The sequence below is a fragment of the Eretmochelys imbricata genome, chromosome 11 (assembly GCF_965152235.1).
Source record: "Eretmochelys imbricata isolate rEreImb1 chromosome 11, rEreImb1.hap1, whole genome shotgun sequence".
Lineage (NCBI taxonomy): Eukaryota > Metazoa > Chordata > Testudines > Cheloniidae > Eretmochelys > Eretmochelys imbricata.
Window position 1 is genome coordinate 73,223,296 of NC_135582.1, and position 22,031 is coordinate 73,245,326.

General features: G+C 43.3%; 1 protein-coding gene across 2 annotated transcripts in view; it reads left to right on the forward strand.

The window, feature by feature from the left end:
• Positions 1-22,031, forward strand: part of NDUFA10 (NADH:ubiquinone oxidoreductase subunit A10) — an 83,782-nt gene that overhangs the window by 60,767 nt on the left and 984 nt on the right. Inside the window, exon 9 of one of the 2 annotated variants that reach the window (XM_077829794.1) lies at positions 340-448. The exons of the other annotated variant lie outside the window; for it this stretch is intronic. Coding sequence (XP_077685920.1) covers positions 340-448 — 109 coding nt within the window. The remainder of the gene's footprint in view (positions 1-339; positions 449-22,031) is intronic. 2 annotated transcript variants of the gene reach the window in all.

The following is a 22,031-nucleotide window of genomic DNA, read 5'->3' on the forward strand; positions in this document are numbered from 1 at the left end:
ATTAGAAGAGTTAGCCTTTCTTTCAAATAAAGGCCAAATGGGAAAAGGGCTATACTGAAATGGGATAGGGAAGGGTACAAGGGGCAGTCTGTTCATGCATACAATAGAACCAAAAGAGGACCCTACGTCTGCAGAAATATAGTTTAAGTAGGAAAAAAAAATCATTTTTTTGTATTTGGTTTGCCTGAAGTAATGACTTCTTTATTGTCCTTTGCATCCAGATTACTAATGCATTTCGGTTTTCCAATATCTCTCTGAATTTCAAAGTTGATTGAATTATTTCCAAGAAGGATGGACATAACTGTGGTTTTTTTGTTTTGTTTTTTTTCCCTTTTTTAGTATGGAGGACAAACATAAAGTGGTGAACCCTACAACTATCCCTCGCTACATCCCAGAAATCACAATTGGAGGCAATGAATTTGATAAAATATATTACCAATACAGATCGGTAAGAAATGTCTGGAGGGAATGAAAATGTTGTGGACAGGAAAGGTGTGGGAATGGAGAAGATATTCCAGACTATGGCCCCAACCCTGCAAAGGCTTGAGCCCACGCATAAAGCGCTCTGTGTAGCTCAAAAGCTTCTTTTTCACCAACAGAAGTTGATTCAGTAAAAGTTATTACCTCGCCCACTTTGTCTCCCTAATATGCCAGGGCAAGTACAGCTAGAACCACACTGCATAACTCAGTTATGTCAATTTTATGCATAATATGCTGATGTCTTTCCAGGAGTGGGGCCTCTTATCATATGTGCTAGCTTTGTATAGAACCCAACTTTTCTTAAAATCTAGCTCCTATTTAGGGGAAATAATGAAGCAGATTATTAGGTTGTTAAGCTGATTCTTTTTTTCTCTCTCTAAATTTGGACGAAAAGGTAAATCCTTTTTTAATTCATCTTTCTGCCCTCTGATAAATCTAAAATATTCCTTAAAGTCCAAAGAGAAAATTGAATCCCCATTGAAACACCTTTTTTGATACAACTATAAAATACTTGTTGCTTTCGAAAAGTAGGTGCTGAGGATGTGAACGTTTCATTGGTTCAGTGAAATGTTATTGCTTTAAATAAACATGTTCCTATGAGCCTGCAACCTGCTGCACCCCTTCCTGCAGCCCACAGACGATATGTCTACACTGCAGTTAAAAACCCATGGCTGGCCTGTGGCAGCTGACTCAGGCTCAGATCTAAGGGACTGTTTAATTGAGGTGTCAACGTTTGCGCTCAGGCTGGAGCCTGGACTCTAGGATCCTGCAAGGGTCCCCTTAGCCAGAACCCCGCAAGCCCGAGTCAGCCAGCTTGCCTCTAATTTCAGTGTAAATGTACCCAGAGATTCCCAACCAAATTAGCTGCTTACCTTGCTAGTTTTGGAGATAATGGCTTGAAATTGGCTTCCTACCTTTATGCAGTCAGTCCTGTGGTATGATCTGCATGGGATCTTGTGGGACTTGGTGAAAATTAACATCACCTGCTCTTCAAGGTACTCTGCAGAATTTCTGTAGGACTTACTACTATAAGTTCTTAGTTTGTACAAATTGAACAGCCAGCTGATGGTAGTGTCTATATATTTTTAAACTGTGTGGAAACCTTTTCTCTGCTGGCTGCTGGGGGAAACTAGGGCAGGTAAAAGTCCAAGGAAACTGTATTTGGAAGTTGTAGTGAATTATAATCTGCAGAGTCAAAACAGTTTAATTAGTGCACTAGCAAGGTTAGAAAAATCACTTGTGGTAAGTTATAATTAAAGTGTAAAATTCTGGTATTTGAGAGACTGTGAACTTTTGAAAAAAAAATGTCTATTATGCATCAGGTTTAGAATTTCCAATAAATATTACCCCTTCTCTGCTCCTAGTCAGTCTGTGCAGATGTGGCTGTAGAGAAAGATGCTCTGGGTTCATACAATTCCACATCTTTTTGAGATCTGTATTAGAAAGCATTCTCTCCGGCTTGTAAATGGGATTAGAATCGCAGAAGGCTTCTCGCTGTTGCATAAGTTCAAATCAGTTGATGGCTTTGAATACTCCCTAATAAGTTCAAGGAAAAAATATTTTCAGAATTAAACACCTTTATGGTAGCTTTTGGCATCATTTCCAGCATGAATCTGAAACTTTGGACTTGATGACTAAGTATATTTGTTCCAAGAATTAGGATTCTTGTGTTTCAAAATTAAACAGAAACCTTTGTGTGCATTATTGCATATTTAAGGGTGTTGTTCTGGTATGTGCATTGTCATAGTGCATCATGTAATCTATACCTACTATGCCTGTTTTGCGTAAGACAACGGACTTTCCCTGCTAAAGGATCACGTGGTGGTGGAGTTCAGAACTGTAGGTGTGTGTTGAGCTCTCTCAGTAGGTGACCTCAGTGCATCATATTGGGAACTAGGGATGCGAGTTCTAAATACACTTTTTTCCTAACTTTCGTAACTGACAATCTTGCGTTCGGCAACAAGGTAAGGGTGCCCTGACTCAGTTGGAAATTGGCTTTCAAATAGTGAGATCCACTTCCCAGATATGATGGAAGGATATTTGGCAGGAAGAACTGTGTAAGCCATCTCTAGAAAGGAAGACAGGAAGCTCAAGTCACACAGTTTCTCCCTGATGCCAATCAAAAAAGGCATGATAGTCTTAGGGACCAAAACCATCCCATGAGACTGTGCTTAAGTACTTTCCTATATTGGGGCTGTACTTCCTACTGCTGTTTCTCTTCGTCTTTTCTTTTTACTTGGCCAGTATGTTTAAATGATAGTCATAACCCTTCTGTACTCTCACATGGCCGCTCTAGAGAAGGATTCCTACCCAAATGATGTATCTGCCCTCAATCTGGCCTTCAACTTCTGGGCTCTTTTTCTCCTCCTTCCCCACTTCCCTCCTGCAAATGTGACCCAGCAGCTCCCTTTTTCCTCCTCCCACTCATATCTGAAACCTGTCTGCTTCTAGGTAGCGTCCCTCCTTTCCTCACAGGCCTGTCCCTGCATAGGTGCGGCATAAGAAGCATCTCCTCCTCCAGCCAACCAGCTGCCCCTACACTAGGAAACACCCCTAGAGTTAGGGGGCCACACGAGCCACAAGTGGCTAGGGAAGCCCAGGGCCAGTGTCATGGAGGGGGCGTAACAGAGCGCAATGCTACAGAAAGTCTGAGCTTGTAGGCCTAGTCAGCTAGTAACTCCAGGCTTAATGATCCTGTAATTAAAACATCACAAGAATAGTAAACTTTTCATTTTGGACAATGTGTGCGTGTTTAAAGTTAGTGGAAGTAATACTGTGAAGTGTGTCCTCCTTTGTAAGTGTGTCCTCCATTTCATAAACCTTTCACATGTGGCTGGTTTCCCCCCCCCCCCCCCCCTCCGGTGCGCTGAGGACCTGTGCAAATACCTTCCTAAGAACCCAGAAGGTTTAAGGCATACTCAACTTTTTTTTTTTTTTTTTTTAACAGTAGTGAGGCAGCTGCAGAAAATTTTTGTTTTTACCTTTTTCAAACTCAGTCATAGAAGTATTGGACTGGAAGGGAGCTTGAGAGGTCATCAGGACCTACACGGAGGCAGGACCAAATAAACCTAGACAATCCCTGTCTCGTGTTTGTCCAACCTGTTCTTAAAAACCTTCAATGATTAGGATTCTAGAATTTAACTACCCTTAGATATAACTACCCTTAACTACCCTTCCTTCAATTTTTTTCTTTTTTGTTGTTGTTAAATGATCTCTCCATTTCTGAGACAAGACTTGCTGCATCTTTCTTTTACTATTAAGTAAGTTGTCTGGCTCGGTTCAGCAGCTTTTCATAAATTTTAAAGATGTGTGTTGGGAGGTAAAAGGAAACTCAGTAAAAAAATAATTTTGTCTCAAGTCATGTAGATCACTGGAAGATAAGCATGTTAATTCTGACAGGAAGCAGCAAAGACTTGCAAGTTCTTTAACAAGTGCCCCTTCTCTCTTTCCAATGATAGACTTTTGACAGAGAATACTCCAAAGTCCTCAGGCTTCCTGGGATACTGGGAGTACTTAGAGGTGTCCGCAGAGGGGAAGGAATCAAATAACACTACGCTTCACAGTCCCAAACTCAATCTGTGAGTGCTGCTGGAACCTTCTAGGGATTTCTTTTCTCACCCCTCCAAACATGTCCTCTCTCTTCTCCCAAAATTGGGCAGATGGTTATTTGAAGGAAAACATTAACACAAGCAGCATTTGTATCTCAGAAACCAGAGCTGGATAATTCCTCTCTTCTCACTGCAGATCACAGGAAGACTAGTCGGTGTTTCCTGTGTATATGTGTATACACAGACACACACACAGACATACACACACACAAAACCTTTGATATTGCTGTTAATTGAGAACTAAATAAAATTAGTGGGGGCTAATTATCACTAGTCATCCTCAAGTCTGAGGCTGGTACTGAAGTCCACTGCTCCCTGTACATTCGTTCAGTAAACAGCATGCAAATCATTCTCAGTGTGTCAGGTTCACTTGGGATTTCTCTGGAAGTGCAGCTCTGAATTAATAACCATGCAGCCCAGCAACTTGTCTCTTTTCTGGAATGTATATTATAATTACAGTAGATGGAAGTCCCTTCTCATTTGTCTATGAACAGGAAGAAAACATAGCTATTGCATTACTGGATCAGACATGTGGTTTGTCTAGTCCAGTGTTCTGTCTCCTATAGTACCTAAACCAGCTGCTTTAGAGGAGGGTCTAAGAAACCCTTCAGCAGACAAATGTAGGATAACTTGTCTCCCTGTAACTCGTCTTGATCCCTATTAGAGATCTAGCTTAAGCCCTGAAACATGAAGTTTAATATCTCTTCCCATTTATTTAGGCATTAACTGACATAATTGTCGATATTCTTGTCATCCTTACAAATGTCCATTCCCTCTTAGAATCTTGTTCAATGACATCTTGTGGCAATTAGTTTCACAGTCTAATTACATTTGTGTGAAAAAGTATTTCCTTTGATTAGTTTTGAATTTACCACCATTCAATTTCACTGAATGCCTACTCCTCCTTCCCCAGCAAAAAAACCCAAACCCTAAAGATAAGATTTCTATAAAGAGAGATATTTTTACTGTATAGTGATACTAGCCCAAGAAGATACAGCCTGGGCCCTCACTTTGTGTGAAGTGCTACTCAGACACATTCTAACAGCTCTGGCTGGGGTGGGGATGATGCCTAGAATGGGAATAAACACTCAGGCAGGCCTCCAATCTTCCCATCCTTCTTCATTAGTACAGAGCACTCTCAGGGCTTCCATACTAATCCTCCCTTTACAATAAATACAAGGACACCACAGAGAAAATACTTTTAGATGCTGGGGATTCCAGAGTCCGGGTGAGCAACAGGGAGGTTGTGTCAGAATAAAGAAAAGGAGTACTTGTGGCACCTTAGAGACTAACCAATTTATTTGAGCATAAGCTTTCGTGAGCTACAGCTACAGCTCACGAAAGCTTATGCTCAAATAAATTGGTTAGTCTCTAAGGTGCCACAAGTACTCCTTTTCTTTTTGCGAATACAGACTAACACGGCTGTTACTCTGAAATGTGTCAGAATAATACATGTAGGGTTAACTCCGAAATAATTGTACTGTAGAATAATAAACATTTTGGCCATTGATCTCAGATTTTAGATATGGTGATTGAAACAAACACCATGTTACCTACACAGAAAATGTCCTCAATACGTTGAAAAGAAAAAATTATTTCCAAGACAGACATTGTCAATGTTTTTAGAACACTGCAGCTCTTTTTCTTTAGTGTAAGTAATTACATTGTAAATTGTGTTTCAGTTTAGCCTCTCTCTGTTTTTCCAAAATTAAGGAGGCTAATTATTGTTAGGGTAACTCCCTCCCTTCTTACGTATGACTTTATCAAAGACAGCTGCTATGGCAACACCATCTTCTGTTTTCTCCCCCCTGCTATTTTTTCCTTTGCCATCTTTAGTTGTTTTCATTTTTCTGGATCAAGGTCTCCCTTTCCATTTTTTATTTTAATGGAGATATTTGACAGCTTTAATACAGAGCGCGGGCTGCTCTCAGAGCTAGGAAGAAAAAGTTTAATAAAGACAGACGTGCAATAAGCAAGAAAAGGCTCTAATTTCTAAGTGTTCTGCTTTGTGAAATATTTGTCTCTTCAAAATTACTTGTTTAGCAGATTCCAAACTAGAGTAAATAAAATTGTTCTTGCCATCAAATTTAATGTTTGTGCATATTATATGAAAATACCGTTGTCTGATAAAATATCCTTATGAGTCTAACAAACAAAACCCAGTAGATTTTAAATGAACTACCAAACTACCTTTAAAGCTGACCTGCAAAGGGGGAAAATGGGTGTTCCGTGCTTTTCTTTTCTTCACTTATAAAATGGAGCATAAAATTTTTGTTTATTTGTTCTGCTTTGCTTTTTGCTTTAGAATCTGTAGACAGCTAGAGAAATGGTAGGATTATAAAGTAGAGTACAAAGGAAGTGAAACCAGTGTAAGTGATGAGTTTGAAGGCTTGGTAGAGTGCTTCAAAACTTTTTGGGGACTTTTTGGTAGCACCAGTTGGTTTATTTAAATTTAAATGATAAAAATGTCTATCCAAGGATTTGGATTCCATGATGCATCATTACTAATACAATAAAATAAAATGCCAGCCCCCTTAAAATATTCATTTCAAACAGGAACTCGGTCAGCAAGAAACCTAAAAAAAACCCCAAACCTCTCTCTTCATCATTGTGAGAAGCGTGCCGTCAGCCCCCTCCAACGACCCTGTTGAGCGGATGTCTTTTGCAGCATGCCTGTAAAGTCACCAAATTCAGGCTGTATTGGACCAAGCAAGTTACAGAGTTCTGTAGCCCTCACAGAGAGTGCCTCCTTTATAACAAGGGAGATCCAGCTTGAGTGTTTCTACTGACCACTATGGCAGCATGATGTGGGGAGAGGTGATTCCTCAGATATGCCTATTTAACTCAAACAAATAGCTGTGAAGAAAGTTTTGTTAAAGATTAAAATCCCAGCTATGTCACTTCTGGGATGAGAGAGCTCCAGCTCCCCTCCTCTGGGCCACCCAGGAGGCTAGCAAAATCAGGGAGGACAAAATTTGATGATGATCCTAGTATCTCTTAGACTAGAAACTATTTCTTAGAATGGGGAAAGACTTCAGGCTGCCTTTTTTTAGATCCTTTACTGTGCAAAGGACACTGGCCCCATTATTTTCCCTTTGGTTATTCCTGACTTGCTCTGTAAGGCTGGATTCTGCAGGGCTTTCAAATAATTGAAAATATTGCATTGTTTATATGCTGGATTTTGCATAGGCTAAAACTGAAGGGTCAGTTTTAATTTCTGAATTTCTTGATTTGTGAAGTACATTGTTTTGAAAGCTCTCACTGATGAGAAGCACTTCCGACAACACACAAACTGAATTATGTGTAGAACTAACTTTCTGGCATTAAAACTGGCATTTCTAAAGCCTGCTGCTACCTTGCTAAAATATGTTAATGTGGCACTAACCATAAGTTAGCCTAGAGGTAAGAGGCTTCAGATGCATTTTAGTACTGACTAATCAGAAAAATAAATACCCAGTTACAATAATCACTTTATTCAGCATGGCACTAGTCAGTTGGTTCTACAGCTTCTCTCTGTGGTGTCATGTGGTGGTCTGGGTCTGCTCCACACTCTGCCACTGGCCTGATGGGTGACCTGCAACAAGACACTTCATCTCCCGGTGCCTCAGTTTCCCCATCTGTAAACTGGGGATAATGATACTGTATTGTATCATTGTAAAGTGCTTTGAGATTTACTGATGACAAGTGCTAGATAAGAGCTAGGTATTACCTTACTGACTAAAGTCAATGTTTACTATTAGCACTGTTCTGCTAAGAAAGAGCAAGGTGGATTCTGTTCCGCTGTGTATATCAGCGCCTAGAATAGAAGTTGTAGTGATTTGCCATTATAGAAGTATATAATTTTGTTACTAATCTCTTTTAATCAACTAAATTCTGCTGCCTGAATCTTTATTACTGGCAGTGTTGTAAAAGCAAGAACACAGCCGTACTCTAGGTTGTCTATAGTGCTGATAGTTGGAGAAATCAACTATTAATTTGAACAAGTTTGGTAAGTTAATCGGTGAAAGAATACGAACAAGGAGTCCCAGAGATGTCATTGTTAATGACTCTTCTCAGCACTCGAATATCTTAAGTAGTTTTCTGACAGTTGACCCAATATGAGTACTGGATGGAAAATATTTCACCTGGCATTGTACTCTTATGCTGCTGGAACTACAGATGTTGTTTTTCAGCATTCTGGATATGCCAGCAGAGAAGACTCATAATTTCTAATTGATGATCAAAATCTTTATAATACAGCTCAGTTTATATGCAGCAACATACATCTATGTAAAATTTCAGAACATATCAGCAAGAAAAAGTGTTGTGAACGTCGGTGTTACTTTAAAAAAAAATTGTATGATTTCATTTTCTTTATTTTTTAGCAATAATATAGAAAATATTTGGATTGCCCTGACATTTCTCTTGCTTATATTGGCATCATAACTGCAGCTTAGATCACCCTTTTCATGCTTGTCTATACATGTATTAGGCCAAGACCCACCCTTTGAAAATCAGGGCCCTTTAAGGTGTTGTCAAGTTGGGCGCCCAAAATGAAATCACTGATGAGAATCTTGACACATTTTATGCATTAAGAACCTAGAAGAAACCAGAGATAATTAATAACTGTTCTACTAAGGAGCCTGTCAGCGTAGCAGGACAGTTGCTCGTCTGTTCATATTGTAACTTTTTTTACGTCCATGAAGAATAGGTTACTTTAATATTAGGTCAGTACTCCTTATTCAGGCTAAAAAACCCATTGACTTCATTGGGAGTTCTGCCAAAATCAGGAATTGTAGCAGCGCCTTAAAAATTAGCATCCTAATTAGTATGCTATTCTTCTGAAGCATGTGTATCTAGCTTACAGGTTTTTTATTTTCTATTAATTTTCTATAATTTTGCACTGGAGCAAGTAATACCAAGCCTACCCCAATAAGTCCAGCACAACCAATATTTAAAGAGTTCTAAGAAGAAATGGTATCTGAAGTGAAAACCATGCACTTTAATTTACAGCCAGTTAAAATAAACCACCTTAGCTATAAACCTCTGAAAACCAGGGCTTCTAATGGAAACAGCAATAGACCTTAACTAATAGCAGCAATGACAGGTGCTGCTATGGTACTTACTATAAATGGTCAGCAAATGAAAAGGCTTGGAGATTGGTACAAGCCTTTGTGCTTTCCAGAGTGATGCCTTGTGTTTTTAAATACTATTTGATCAACAGTCTTCAAACCCTGTTATTTATGGACCTATTTTAGCTGTTAAGCATAGCGGTGTAATGAAAGCAGCCAAGGAGTTGGGGGAAGGAGAGTAGTTCTTCTCTTTGGTCCAGAAATTCTGGAAAATAAGACAGGCTCCAAACTCCATGATGGATTTAGACATTTCCAGATTGTTTAAACTCTCAGGCAGCTCTGGCTCTGCATGTCTGATTTTCACTTTTTTTGAGGATCTGTGAAATGCAACTGTAGTGTACCATAAACACCTCATTGAAGCTGTTCATTATTCTACAACATATACCATTTTAAAGGGGCATTTCATCATATTCATGGTCTTGACACACACTTCTGTGGTATAGTTTTTAATTTAATTATTAAAGTGATCTTTTATTTTTTATGTAATTTGCTTTTTAAAAATCTGAAGAAATTAATTCCTTTGTATGAGTCAGTTCTGTCTTCGGAGCAGCAATTCAGTTTGAGGAGTTGATGTGTAACATACTTTTGTTAAGATGGGCCCTTTGGTCAAGTTTAATTAATTCAGTGCAGTGTTACGTGGGAGATCCAGGCTTGATTCCTGGTCTCATACTTCTCTCTGCTAGGATAATAGAAAAGTCTTTGCTGGGAATGGGCGATGCGATGGATCACTTGGTGATGACCTGTTCTGTTCATTCCCTTGGGGCACCTGGCTTTGGCCACTGTTGGAAGACAGGATACTGAGCTAGGTGGACCTTTGGTCTGACCCAGTATGGCCATTCTTATATTTTGCATTACTCAGCAGTGACTATGCTGGAAGGCACATTTCTGTTTTGCAAGGGAGATGTACTAGAATGATATTTCCATTGCTCATTTGTGTCTGTCATCCCATCTTGTGTTTGACTGGAAGCTCTTTAGGGCAGACACTTTTTTACTATGTTTGCACAGCATCTGGCCAAGGCCTCTAGATGTTGTTGCAGTAGTACAGATAACTTGGCTTTGTTTACTTTATCACAAGGTGGTTTCTGGGATTTGTGTATGAAGATAAACTGCACTCCACAATCCTCTTCTACTTGGGAACCTTAGGGCATGGCTACACTTGCAGATGTAGAGCGCTGTGAGTTGAAGCAGCCCTCAGAGACCACAGCAGGGAAAGAGCTGCAGTGTGCTCCCACTGTCAGCTGCAGGCGCACTGGCGTGGCCACATTTGCAGCACTTGCAGCGGCATTGGGAGCGGTGCATTATCACCTTTTCCCATTCTGGCGCTGTGGCTTGTGGGAAGGGTGTGGGCGAGGGTGCGGGGCATTATGGGTCCTGTTCCAATGCCCCATGATGCATCACTTCGCATCCCAGCAATCCCTGTGCTTCCGTCCACATTTGGTGTCACCGTTCAACTTTTTTTGTACTGCGCGCTCTGTCTTCCCTTTCGGTCTGCAGGAATGGACCCTGAATTGCTGCGGAATATGCTGATGGGTCGCGCCAGCACGTCACAAATTGCAGTAGAGTTACTCCTTAAGCTACAAGCTTACAGTGAGGAGTCTGACGGTGATGTCGACTCGCATAACACATATGACACTAGATTGCTTGTGGCATTCACGGACATGCTGACCACAGTGGAACGCTGCTTTTGGGCTTGGGAAACAAGCACTGAGTGGTGGGATCACGTCATCATGCAAGTCTGGGATGACGAGCAGTGGCTACAGAACTTTCAGATGAGAAAAGCCACTTTCATGGGACTATGTGATGAGCTCGCCCCCACCCGGCGGCGCAAGGATACGAGATTGAGAGCTGCCCTGCCAGTGGAGAAGCGGGTGGCTGTTGCAGTCTGGAAGCTGCCAACTCCAGACAGCTACCTATCGGTCGCTAACCAGTTTGGAGCGAAAAGTCGACCGTTGGAATCGTGTTGATGCAAGTTTGCAGGGCCATTAATCGCATCCTGTTCAGAAGAACTGTGACTCTGGGTAACGTGCGTGACATTGTGGTTGGCTTTGCACAAATGGGTTTCTCTAACTGTGGAGGGGCAATAGATGGGACGTATATTCCAGTTCTGGCACCAGCCCACCTAGCCTCAGAGTACATAAATTGGAAGGGGTATTTCTCTGTGGTTCTCCAGGTGCTTGTGGATCACCGTTGGCATTCCATTGACATTGTTTCATTGATGCAGGCTGGTCTGGAAAGGTGCATGACATGCATCTTTCGGAACACAGGCCTGTTCAGGAAGCTGCAAGCCAGGACTTTTTTCCCAGACCAGAAGATCACCGTAGGGGAAGTTGAAATGCCCATTGTGATCCTTGGAGATCCCGCTTACTCTTTAATGCCGTGGCTCATGAAACCCTACACAGGGAGCCTCCTTGACAGCAGCAAGGAGTGGTTCAACAACAGGCTGAGTTGGTGCAGAATGACTGTGGAGTGTGCTTTTGGCCGTTTAAATGGCCGCTAGCGCTGTCTGTATGGGAAGCTGGACCTGGCCAAAGACAACATCCCCGTGGTTATGTCTGCGTACTGTACCCTCCATAACATTTGTGAAGAGAAGGGTGGAAGATTCACTCAGGCATGGACCACAGAGGTTCAACACCTGAAGGCTGAATTTGAACAGCCAGAGAGTAGGGCTGTTAGAGGGGCCCAGTGCAGGGCTGCAAGGATTAGGGATGCCTTGAGGGAGCAATTTGAGGCTGAAAGCCACCAGTAATGTCTGGTGTCCTGCACAGGAGTGAAGTGCAGTGGTTCCAATGTTAATAGGAATCTGTTTTTGCTACTATGATGCACTGACTTGCAGTGCCTGTTGCTTTCCTGGGCTACGGTATCTTTTACTTAATGCAATCATAAAAAATGTTTTCAAAGCCAAAAAATTCATTTATTGAAAAGAAAATTAATTTCTTGAAAAGAAACACAACTGCTTGGGAAACAAAGGGCATGACATATCTGTGCTGTGTGGGACGAGGGAAGGGGGTGGGGTGGGGAACGGTACAATCACAGATTTGTGTATGTCCTGTTATCATACTCAGCCTTCCTGTCTGGAGCGCCGTGCAATGAGTGCTGCACTTCAGGTTGGCTAAAATGCATGGTAATGGAGGTTGAGTGCTGTGGGTAAGGGTCGTAGTTTGCAGGGCTGGGTGATGAAGCTATAGGTGTTGGAGGCAGCTGGTGGTGATAAGAACATAGATGTTGGGGAAAGTGGATTGGAGGTGACATGGGGGAACAAGAGAGAGAGTTTTGGGACAAAGGCTGCGGTGGGAGGGGAGGAGGCACGGAAGTGCACCGCCTGTATTGCTACGAGCACCTGTATCAAGTCCGCTTGGCGCTCCATGATGCTTAGCAGCCGCTCTGTGCTTTGATGCCAGTGATCTGCCTTCTGCTGGCGAACCCACCTTTCACTCTCCCACCACTCCTGCACTTTTTTATTTTCATTAAGGGACTGCTGCATTACTTCACGCAGCAGGTCCTCTTTGCTTCTTTATGGACGTTTCCTGATTCTTTGGAGTCTTTCGGCCGTTGATAACAAGGATGGCTGGGATCTCAAGGTTGCATCTGTAAAGCCAAAATGCAACACTTAACAGAGGCAGCATTGTTCACACCAGACAGAGGGATGATTCGCCTGTACTTAAAGACAAGCACAGTGTAAACAGTAGCAGAAATTGCCCATCCCAAAGCGAGCGCACATAACCTACAGGAGCCCCAAAATGATGAGTAAGCACAGGGGTAAGGGGGACTGATTTGTTTCACGGCCGTACTGTCCTCTGGGGTTCTGTGCCTTGGGGAGAGCCAACAGCTGCAGGGGGCCCCTATACTGAACACTGTCCCCACATTTTCCACAGGATGAGTTCGTTCTGGAAGATATCTCGCCTCTGAGGGTGGCCTGGGAAGCAAGGGAGGGTCTTCTACTACAATGCGGCTTCCGCTCTGGCCCATATGCAGCTTTCCTGTGTGCAGCAATGGTCCCCCTGCCCCTCACAGCACAGTGGCGCAGACATGTTAGCCTTACTTGGACAAGGAGCACAGTAGCTCTGCCAAGGAACCTGCACAAGTGGATTGCCCAGCTTCTGTATGAGACCTTTGAAGAGATCACTGAGGCCGATTACTGTGATGTGAGAGAGCACATCAGTGCCCTGTTCCGCATCGAGACATGCATGCAGCCCTAACGCTCTTTGCCCCAAGAGCCCTCACCAAACAACTTCCTTCCCAAAATAAAAGCCGCTTACCGGGCACCTCCTTTGCTGTGTGTTCTTCCACAAGCACTGTCCGTTGTGACTGGCTATCTTTCTCCTGGCTTGAAAACAGCTCTTGGCTGCATGTATCTAGGGATGCCGGGCTGTCCCCCTCCTCCTCAGCACCCTTGCTCCCGCTTTCCACCTCCTCCTGCCTTGTTGCACTGGGCTCTGAAGTGTCTGTGGTGGCCTTCAGAGTGGAGGTGGGGTCGCCCCCAAGTATTGTGTCCAGCTCTTTGTAGAAACGGCAGGTTGCAGGGGCAGCACCAGAGCGGTGGTTTGCCTTGCGGGCTTTGCAATAGGCATTCTCCAGCTCCTTCACTTTAGCCCTGCACTGCAGTGCGTCCCAATCATGGCCCCTTTCCATCATGTCCCTTGGTATCTGCCCGAAGGTATCGTAATTCCTATGTATGGAGCACAGCTGGGCCTGGACAGCTTCCTCCCCCCAAACACTGATGAGGTCCAGCACCTCACCATTGGTCCATCGTGGGGATTGCTTGGCGCATGGAGGCATGGTCACCTGGAAAGATTCGCTGAGAGCACTCCATGCCTGGATGAGCAAACAGGAAGGGGATTTTCAAAATTCCCAGAGAATTTAAAGGGTGGGTCTGACGGTTGGTCACTTGAGGGCAGGGCAGTAGAGTTCAAAGTGATGACCAGAGTGGCTAGAACAGGCATTGTGGGATACTTCTAGAGGCCGATCAGAGCGCATTAATAGACCAGGGCGTCCACACTGGCACCGCGGCACTCCTGCTGGGGCGCAGAAAGCGTTGTGCTTCTCGTGGAGGTGGATTACCAGGAGCACTCCAGCCACGGAGTCTGCGCGCTCTACGTGCCTTGCCAATGTGGATGTGTCATGAGTTAGGGTGCCCGGGGCTGCTTTAATGCACTCTAACTCACAAGTGAAGCCAAGCCCTGTGTAATGACAGAGTCCACAGGAGCAGCCATGCTGTGCCATGCCATGCTGTGTGCAGTGCAAGGCCCAGGAGGAATTAAAAGGACAAAGGTGGCTTTGTCTGTGTTTCATACCTCTCCTCCCTCCCTAATCATGGCACTTAAGGTTGCCTTTGTTCCCAGGGGCAATTCAAACAGTTGGGGATAGGCAGAGATAGCAGTGTTCCAGCTACACCCCTTTCCCTGGCCGCACACCCTATGCTAAAGGCTACAAGAGAGGGTGGCATAGGTTCAACTATGCTGCTTCTGCCCCACCGGAGAAATCCTCTAAACCGGGGATTCTTTGGCTGGCCATTTATGTCATCACAAAACAGATGTAATTGGGACAAGATCCTGGCCCTAAATGTTTCCCTCTTAATTGTATGAGGAGACGCTTGTTCTGATTTTTACCTTGCCAATCAGCTGCATCTTCCCTTTAGTCTAATTCAAGCCTTAGTGAAATCGACTAGTTTTCTCAAGCACAGAGTAGTACTGCAAACGGGCCAGCCACTCTCATTAATTATGTGGATTAACTGATTTTCATTACTGCTCTCTGAGAAGTTGTTTATTATCCATTGCATAATGACAGGTTTCAGAGTAGCAGCCGTGTTAGTCTGTATCCGCAAAAAGAAAAGGAGGACTTCTGGCACCTTAGAGACTAACAAATTTATCTGAGCATAAGCTTTCGTGAGCTGCTCGCAAAAGCTTATGCTCAAATAAATTTGTTAGTCTCTAAGGTGCCAGAAGTACTCCTTTTCTTTTTATTATCCATGAGACTTAGAACTTTTCTAACTCCTGTTAGAACAAAAGGGAATGTAGCAGGTAATCAGGACGATCTTTCCGCACCTCTGACCAAAAAGGTGTGGGTGTAGGTAGGTAAGATGGAACCCCCTCGTAGGAGCCCAGGTTGTTGTTTTTTTTTTGTTTTTGTTTTTTGGGTGGGGGAGGACAGGGAATGGGACTGAGATGCAGTGCATTTCAAGTACTTCTTCTGCCTATTACATAAAGAAAAAAAGTTGACTTATGACTAAAATGTACTTACCCACAGGTTATTTTTAAATGCATGTTTAAATGACATAAAAGGACTTCACTAGAATCACTGGAAAATATTTTCTCAGACATTCTACATTCACAGGAAGGTGGCATTCTCTATGAAGTGTGCTCAGAACAAACCATATCTATATTCTTGTAATAATTTTGGAGTTACATCACTTTTTCAGTTAAGTCCTCTTGTATCCACTTCATTGCTGCAGGTTTGTTTTCTGAGTTGTTGCTACATGGCATGGCTTACTAGATATGTGACTTCATTTAACTGTATTATTTTCCCTTTGAATTTTAAGCAGTTTAAGAGCCTGTCTAGTAATACGTCCTCAAGTTCATATAATCTTGGCTCTGTATTTTAACAAATGTCTTTGCCAAGACCCAATGTGAAAGCCTGACTGAACAACTCAGTCCCTCCTTCAATTAATACATATTATAACAATGGCTTTGATGTACTTTATATCTCTAACAAAAAACACATGACATCTTTGTACTGGATAATTTGAACTGTGGTGGGGTTACAATATGGGGTTTTTTAGAGTGGATATTTACTCAGAAATGAAATAATAAAATTCATGTTTTTTTCCCAGAGACCCCCTTTGCTTTAATAATCTGGGAATTTCTTTAAATCTGCCTTAACAAGGCTGGGGAGAGCAATTTTTGTGCTAGAATTAATAGATGCAGGCTGAACACACCAGCCCTGATGCCCTGAGAGATTTTTTTTTTCTCCAGCTTTCCACTGTAAATTTGTGTTGCAGAGATGGAAACAAATGACTTGCTATCACAAATCTACTCTTCAATCAGCAGGAGTTGCTGTTAACAGGACTGCATGATTGCGTCTGATATTTAGACAAGACATTAAGAGGCAACTTTTAAATTAAAAGCCTTAGAGAATCTGATCAAGGGTGACTTGTAATAGTTTCTACTAGGAGGGTTGTGTGTGTGTTCGTGTTCAAGACATGGAAACTATTTGTGACTCATTTGATCTCTGTCGTAACAGACGTTGCTTTCTTACCTTAATCCAGGATGAGGCCATTTTTGTTAAATACATAAATACTCTGTGGCACAGCAAACTGCTATCGACCACATCAATACCTAATTGGACCCCTCTTCCCATGCTGTGAACAAGTGCACTTACTCTAAATAGTTCTTTGTTCAGACTTCATTTGTTCTTTAAAAAAAAGAAAAATGATAAGCCTGTGGTTCTTGCTATATCACCGCTATCTATGTGGGGAAACGAGGCAGGGAAGTGTTTTGTACATCAGAGATCAATGTTTGGCATTTAAAAAGAAATCGTTGAGATCACAGTAGATTTTTACAGTTACGTTTTCTTCACATGCTGAGCATCATCTTACAGAACTGTGATGTACTTTGTATATTTGATGATAGTTATGTACCAGCTCATTAGAGGGGTAGACGGCTTTTGTTATCTAATGGGGCCTGCAAATAGGAACCTGAGAACTTCTGTCATTCTTAGGTCATTGTCCGTGCCTCCTTCAAAGGCATTGTTAACAGCTCGGAGTTTAAAAAGGCTGAGATGTATTTACCTCTGTTTGGCCTCTCACTGGATTTGGGGGATTTGTTGCCAAAGTAGGTATTTGATGTCTGGTTTCACCCATATGGATCAGACTGTAGACTCAGGCCTCAGTATGTGTCCACTGAGTACGTTCAGTATTATAGATGTGTTGGTCCCAAGACCTGAAGAAGAGCTCTTGTGTAAGTTCGAAAGCTTGTCTCTCTCACCAGCAGAAGCTGGTCCAATCAGGTATTACCTCACCCACGTTGTCTCTCTACTGGGTGTGTTAGTTTGCACTGAGTCTGTGTTAAAACTTTCACTAGTTTATTAATATTGTCTAGGGGTGTAACTTTTCTTATGTTTCTATACCAACCATAGGCCTTATAAAGTCGCAGTTTTAGTGGCATAAAAGTGCATTTGCTGATGTACCTTCTTTCACTTGGGGAACTGAAATAAGCTTTGACAGCCAGAGCACCTTTTTGCCAATATCTGTTCTGTCAGGATAGCTATCCCACCAAACCTTTCCTAGTTTAGGCCTGGCCTTAGACGCTATAATTTGTAACCCTTTAAAAATGCTGATACTCGAAACACCCCACGGCCCTCACCCCAAAATCTTAGCAGCTTGAAATTTAATTCTGTATTGCAGTTGGATTTTTCACTGTGTACTCTGGGGTGGTTTTGTGCTGTTCCTGGATACTGAAAATGTAGGCTGTGTAATGCTTTGGTTCTACTTCCTGTTCACGTGCACAGGCAGGGGACTGTGCTGTCCTGGCATTGCTCCGCAAGTCTGCCTGCGCTTCTTTCCTTCCACCTCCTTGCAGGAAGTAGTTCTTGAAGTAGAAGAGTTGTGTGTGTACTGAGAAACTGCATGAGACTGTCCATAAAGGGATTGTCTTTTTTAATGTTACACTTGAATTTTCCACGCTCTTGCTCACGCTCAGAAGGTCTGCTGATCCCCTGCCCAGCTCAGACATGGATCCCAGAGTTGCTTCCCATTAAAGCGTCCCATCCTACCAAGCAATAGGATTCTTGTTCAGCTCTTCCCATGCACCTTTGCTTTACTTCCATCTATAACCCCCCTTCCTGTCCTCTCTCAAGTTAGGATTTATCCTGCTGCGCTATCTCCTTTCCTAGCAATCCTGGCCACTCCCCTTTTCTCTGCACTCCCCACCTGTTCCTTGGTTTTCACAATTGCACGCTTCTCTCCACTCATTCCTCTTACCAGTCAGCTTCAAGTCCTGATCAGTTTCCCTTTCCCTTATGGTCTTAGGCCGACACATCCTAGAGGGTTGGGCCTGGGCTACACCACAGAAATGATCAGCCAGAACTGTTTTTCGATAAGTAACTGTCTAAAAAGTTGGATCATGCCAGCTGGAGGGTCCATTGGGATCCCACTTGAAGGGGACGTGAGATGTTTGGGCAGACTGAACTTTCTAGAATGTTAAGGGGAGAGCTGTCTAAAATCTATCCAGAAGGCTGGTTTCCATTTAAAAGGGAAGCTAAAGTGGATGGGACCCTGGGAGGCAGTGACCATGAGATGCTTGAGTTCAGGATCCTGACACAGGGAAGAAAGGAGAGCAGCAGAATACGGACTCTGGACTTCAGAAAAGCAGACTTTGACTCCCTCAGGGAACTGATGGGCAGGATCTCCTGGGAGAATAACATGAGGGAGAAAGGAGTCCAGGAGAGTTGGCTGTATTTTAAAGAATCTTTATTGAGGTTACAGGGACAAACCATCCCGATGTGTAGAAAGAATAGTAAATATGGCAGGCGACCAGCTTGGCTTAACAGTGAAATCCTTGCTGATCTTAAACACAAAAAAGAAGCTTACAAGAAGTGGAAAACTGGACAAATGACCAGGGAAGTGTATAAAAATATTGCTCGGGCATGCAGGAGTGAAATCAGGAAGGCCAAATCACACTTGGAGTGGCAGCTAGCAAGAGACGTTAAGAGTAACAAGAAGGGTTTCTTCAGGTATGTTAGCAACAAGAAGAAAGTCAAGGAAAGTGTGGGCCCCTTACTGAATGAGAGAGGCAACCTAGTAACAGAGGATGTGGAAAAAGCTAATGTACTCAATGCTTTCTTTGCCTCTGTCTTCACGAACAAGGTCAGCTCCCAGACCACTGTACTGGGCAGCACAGCATGGGGAGGAGGTGACCAGCCCTCTGTGGAGAAAGAAGTGGTTCGGGACTATTTAGAAAAGCTGGACGAGCACAAGTCCATGGGGCCGGATGCAGTGCATTCGAGATTGCTAAAGGAGTTGGCGGATGTGATTGCAGAGCCATTGGCCATTATCTTTGAAAACTCATGGCGATCGGGGGAAGTCCCGGACGACTGGAAAAAGGCTAATGTAGTGCCCATCTTTAAAAAAGGGAAGAAGGAGGATCCTGGGAACTACAGGCAATTCAGCCTGACCTCAGTCCCTGGAAAAATCATGAAGCAGGTCCTCAAGGAATCCATGCTGAAGCACTTAGAGGAGAGGAAAGTGATCAGGAACAGTCAGCATGGATTCACCAAGGGCAAGTCATGCCTGACTAATCTAATTGCCTTCTGTGACGAGATAACTGGCTCTGTGGATGAGGGGAAAGTGGTGGACGTGTTGTTCCTTGACTTCAGCAAAGCTTTTGACACGGTCTTCCACAGTATTCTTGCCAGCAAATTAAAGAAGTATGGGCTGGATGAATGGACTATAAGGTGGATAGAAAGTTGGCTAGATTGTCGGGCTCAATGGGTAGTGATCAATGGCTCCATGTCTAGTTGGCAGCTGGTATCAAGTGGAGTGCCCCAAGGGTCTGTCCTCGGGCCGGTTTTGTTCGATATCTTCATAAATGATCTGGAGGATGGTGTGGATTGCACCCTCAGCAAGTTTGCAGATGACACTAAACTGGGAGGAGAGGTAGATACGCTGGAGTGTAGGGATAGGATACAGAGGGACCTAGACAAATGAGAGGATTGGGCCAAAAGAAATCTGATGAGGTTCAACAAGGACAAGTGCAGAGTCCTGCACTTAGAGCAGAAGAATCCCATGCACTGCTACAGACTAGGGACCGAATGGCTAGGCAGCAGTTCTGCAGAAAAGGACCTAGGGGTTACAGTGGACAAAAAGCTGGATATGAGTCAACAGTGTGCCCTTGTTGCCAAGAAGGCCAATGGCATTTTGGGATCTATATGGTGGGGCATTGCCAGCAGATCAAGGGACATGATCGTTCCCCTCTATTTGACATTGGTGAGACCTCATCTGGAGTACTGTGTCCAGTTTTGGGCCCCACACTACAAGAAGGATGTGGAAAAATTGGAGAGAGTCCAGCGGAGGGCAACAAAAATGATTAGGGGATTGGAACACATGACTTATGAGGAGAGGCTGAGGGAACTGGGATTGTTTAGTCTGCGGAAGAGAAGAATGAGGGGGGATTTGATAGCTGCTTTCAACTACCGGAAAGGGGGTTCCAAAGAGGATGGATCTAGACTGTTCTCAGTGGTAGCTGATGACAGAACAAGGAGTAATGGTCTCAAGTTGCAGTGGGGGAGGTTTAGGTTGGATATTAAGAAAAACTTTTTCACTAGGAGGGTGGTAAAACACTGGAATGCATTACCTAGGGAGGTGGTGGAATCTCCTTCCTTAGATATTTTTAATGTCAGGCTTGACAAAGCCCTGGCTGGGATGATTTAGTTGGGGATTGTTCCTGCTTTGAGCAGGGGGTTGGACTAGATGACCTCCTGAGGTCCCTTCCAACCCTGATATTCTATGATTCTATGACAGTGTGTCAAGTAATATTCTATTTGGAAATGCATTACACTGTGTATAGGTAGCATGTAGTAATAAAATTGTGATGTGTCCCAACCAAAGATTGTCATCACTTTGTTTTCAGATGAAGTTGTTGAGACCTGAATAAATGGTATGAGGAACTTTAGCTGCCATGTTTCAGAGGAGCAGCCATGTTAGTCTGTATTCGCAAAAAGAAAAGAAGTACTTGTGGCACGTTAGCGACTAACAAATTTATTTGAGCATAAGCTTTCGTGAGCTACAGCTCACTTCATCGGATGCATTCAGTGGAAAATACAGTGGGGAGATTGATATACACAGAGAACATGAAACAATGGGTGTTACCATACACACTGTAACCAGAGTGATCAGGTAAGGTGAGCTATTACCAGCAGGAGAGCGGGGTGGGGGCAGGGGGGAACCTTTTGTAGTGATAATCAAGGTGGGCCATTTCCAGCGGTTGACAAGAACATCTGAGGAACAGTGAGGAGTGGCAGCGGCGGGGATAAACATGGGGAAATAGTTTTACTTTGTGTAATGACCCATCCACTCCCAGTCTCTATTCAAGCGTAAGTTAATTGTATCCAGTTTGTAAATTAATTCCAATTCAGCAGTCTCTCGTTGGAGTCTGTTTTTGAAGTTTTTTTGTTGAAGAATTGCCACTTTTAGGTCTGAAATCGAGTGACCAGCGAGATTGAAGTGTTCTCCAACTGGTTTTTGAATGTTATAATTCTTGACGTCTGATTTGTGTCCATTTATTCTTTTACATAGAGACTGTCCAGTTTGACCAGTGTACATGGCAGAGGGGCATTGCTGGCACATGATGGCATGTATCATATTGGTAGATGTGCAGGTGAACAAGCCTCTGATATTGTGGCTGATGTGATTAGGCCCTATGATGGTGTCCCCTGAATAGATATGTGGACACAGTTGGCAACGGGCTTTGTTGCAAGGATAGGTTCCTGGGTTAGTGGTTCTGTTGTGTGGTGTGTGGTTGCTTGTGAGTATTTGCTTCAGATTGGGGGGGGGGCTGTCTGTAAGCAAGGACTGGCCTGTCTCCCAAGATCTGTGAGAGTGATGGGTCGTCCTTCAGGATAGGTTGTAGATCCTTGATGATGTGTTGGAGAGGTTTTAGTTGGGGGCTGAAGGTGATGGCTAGTGGCGTTCTGTTATTTTCTTTGTTGGGCCTGTCCTGTAGTTGGTGACTTCTGGGTACTCTTCTGGCTCTGTCAATCTGTTCCATGCAATTTAGGAAACAGTTGTCTGTTAAATGCAAATTGACAATGCAATGAAAACAGTGACCCCTGGAAAAAGTTT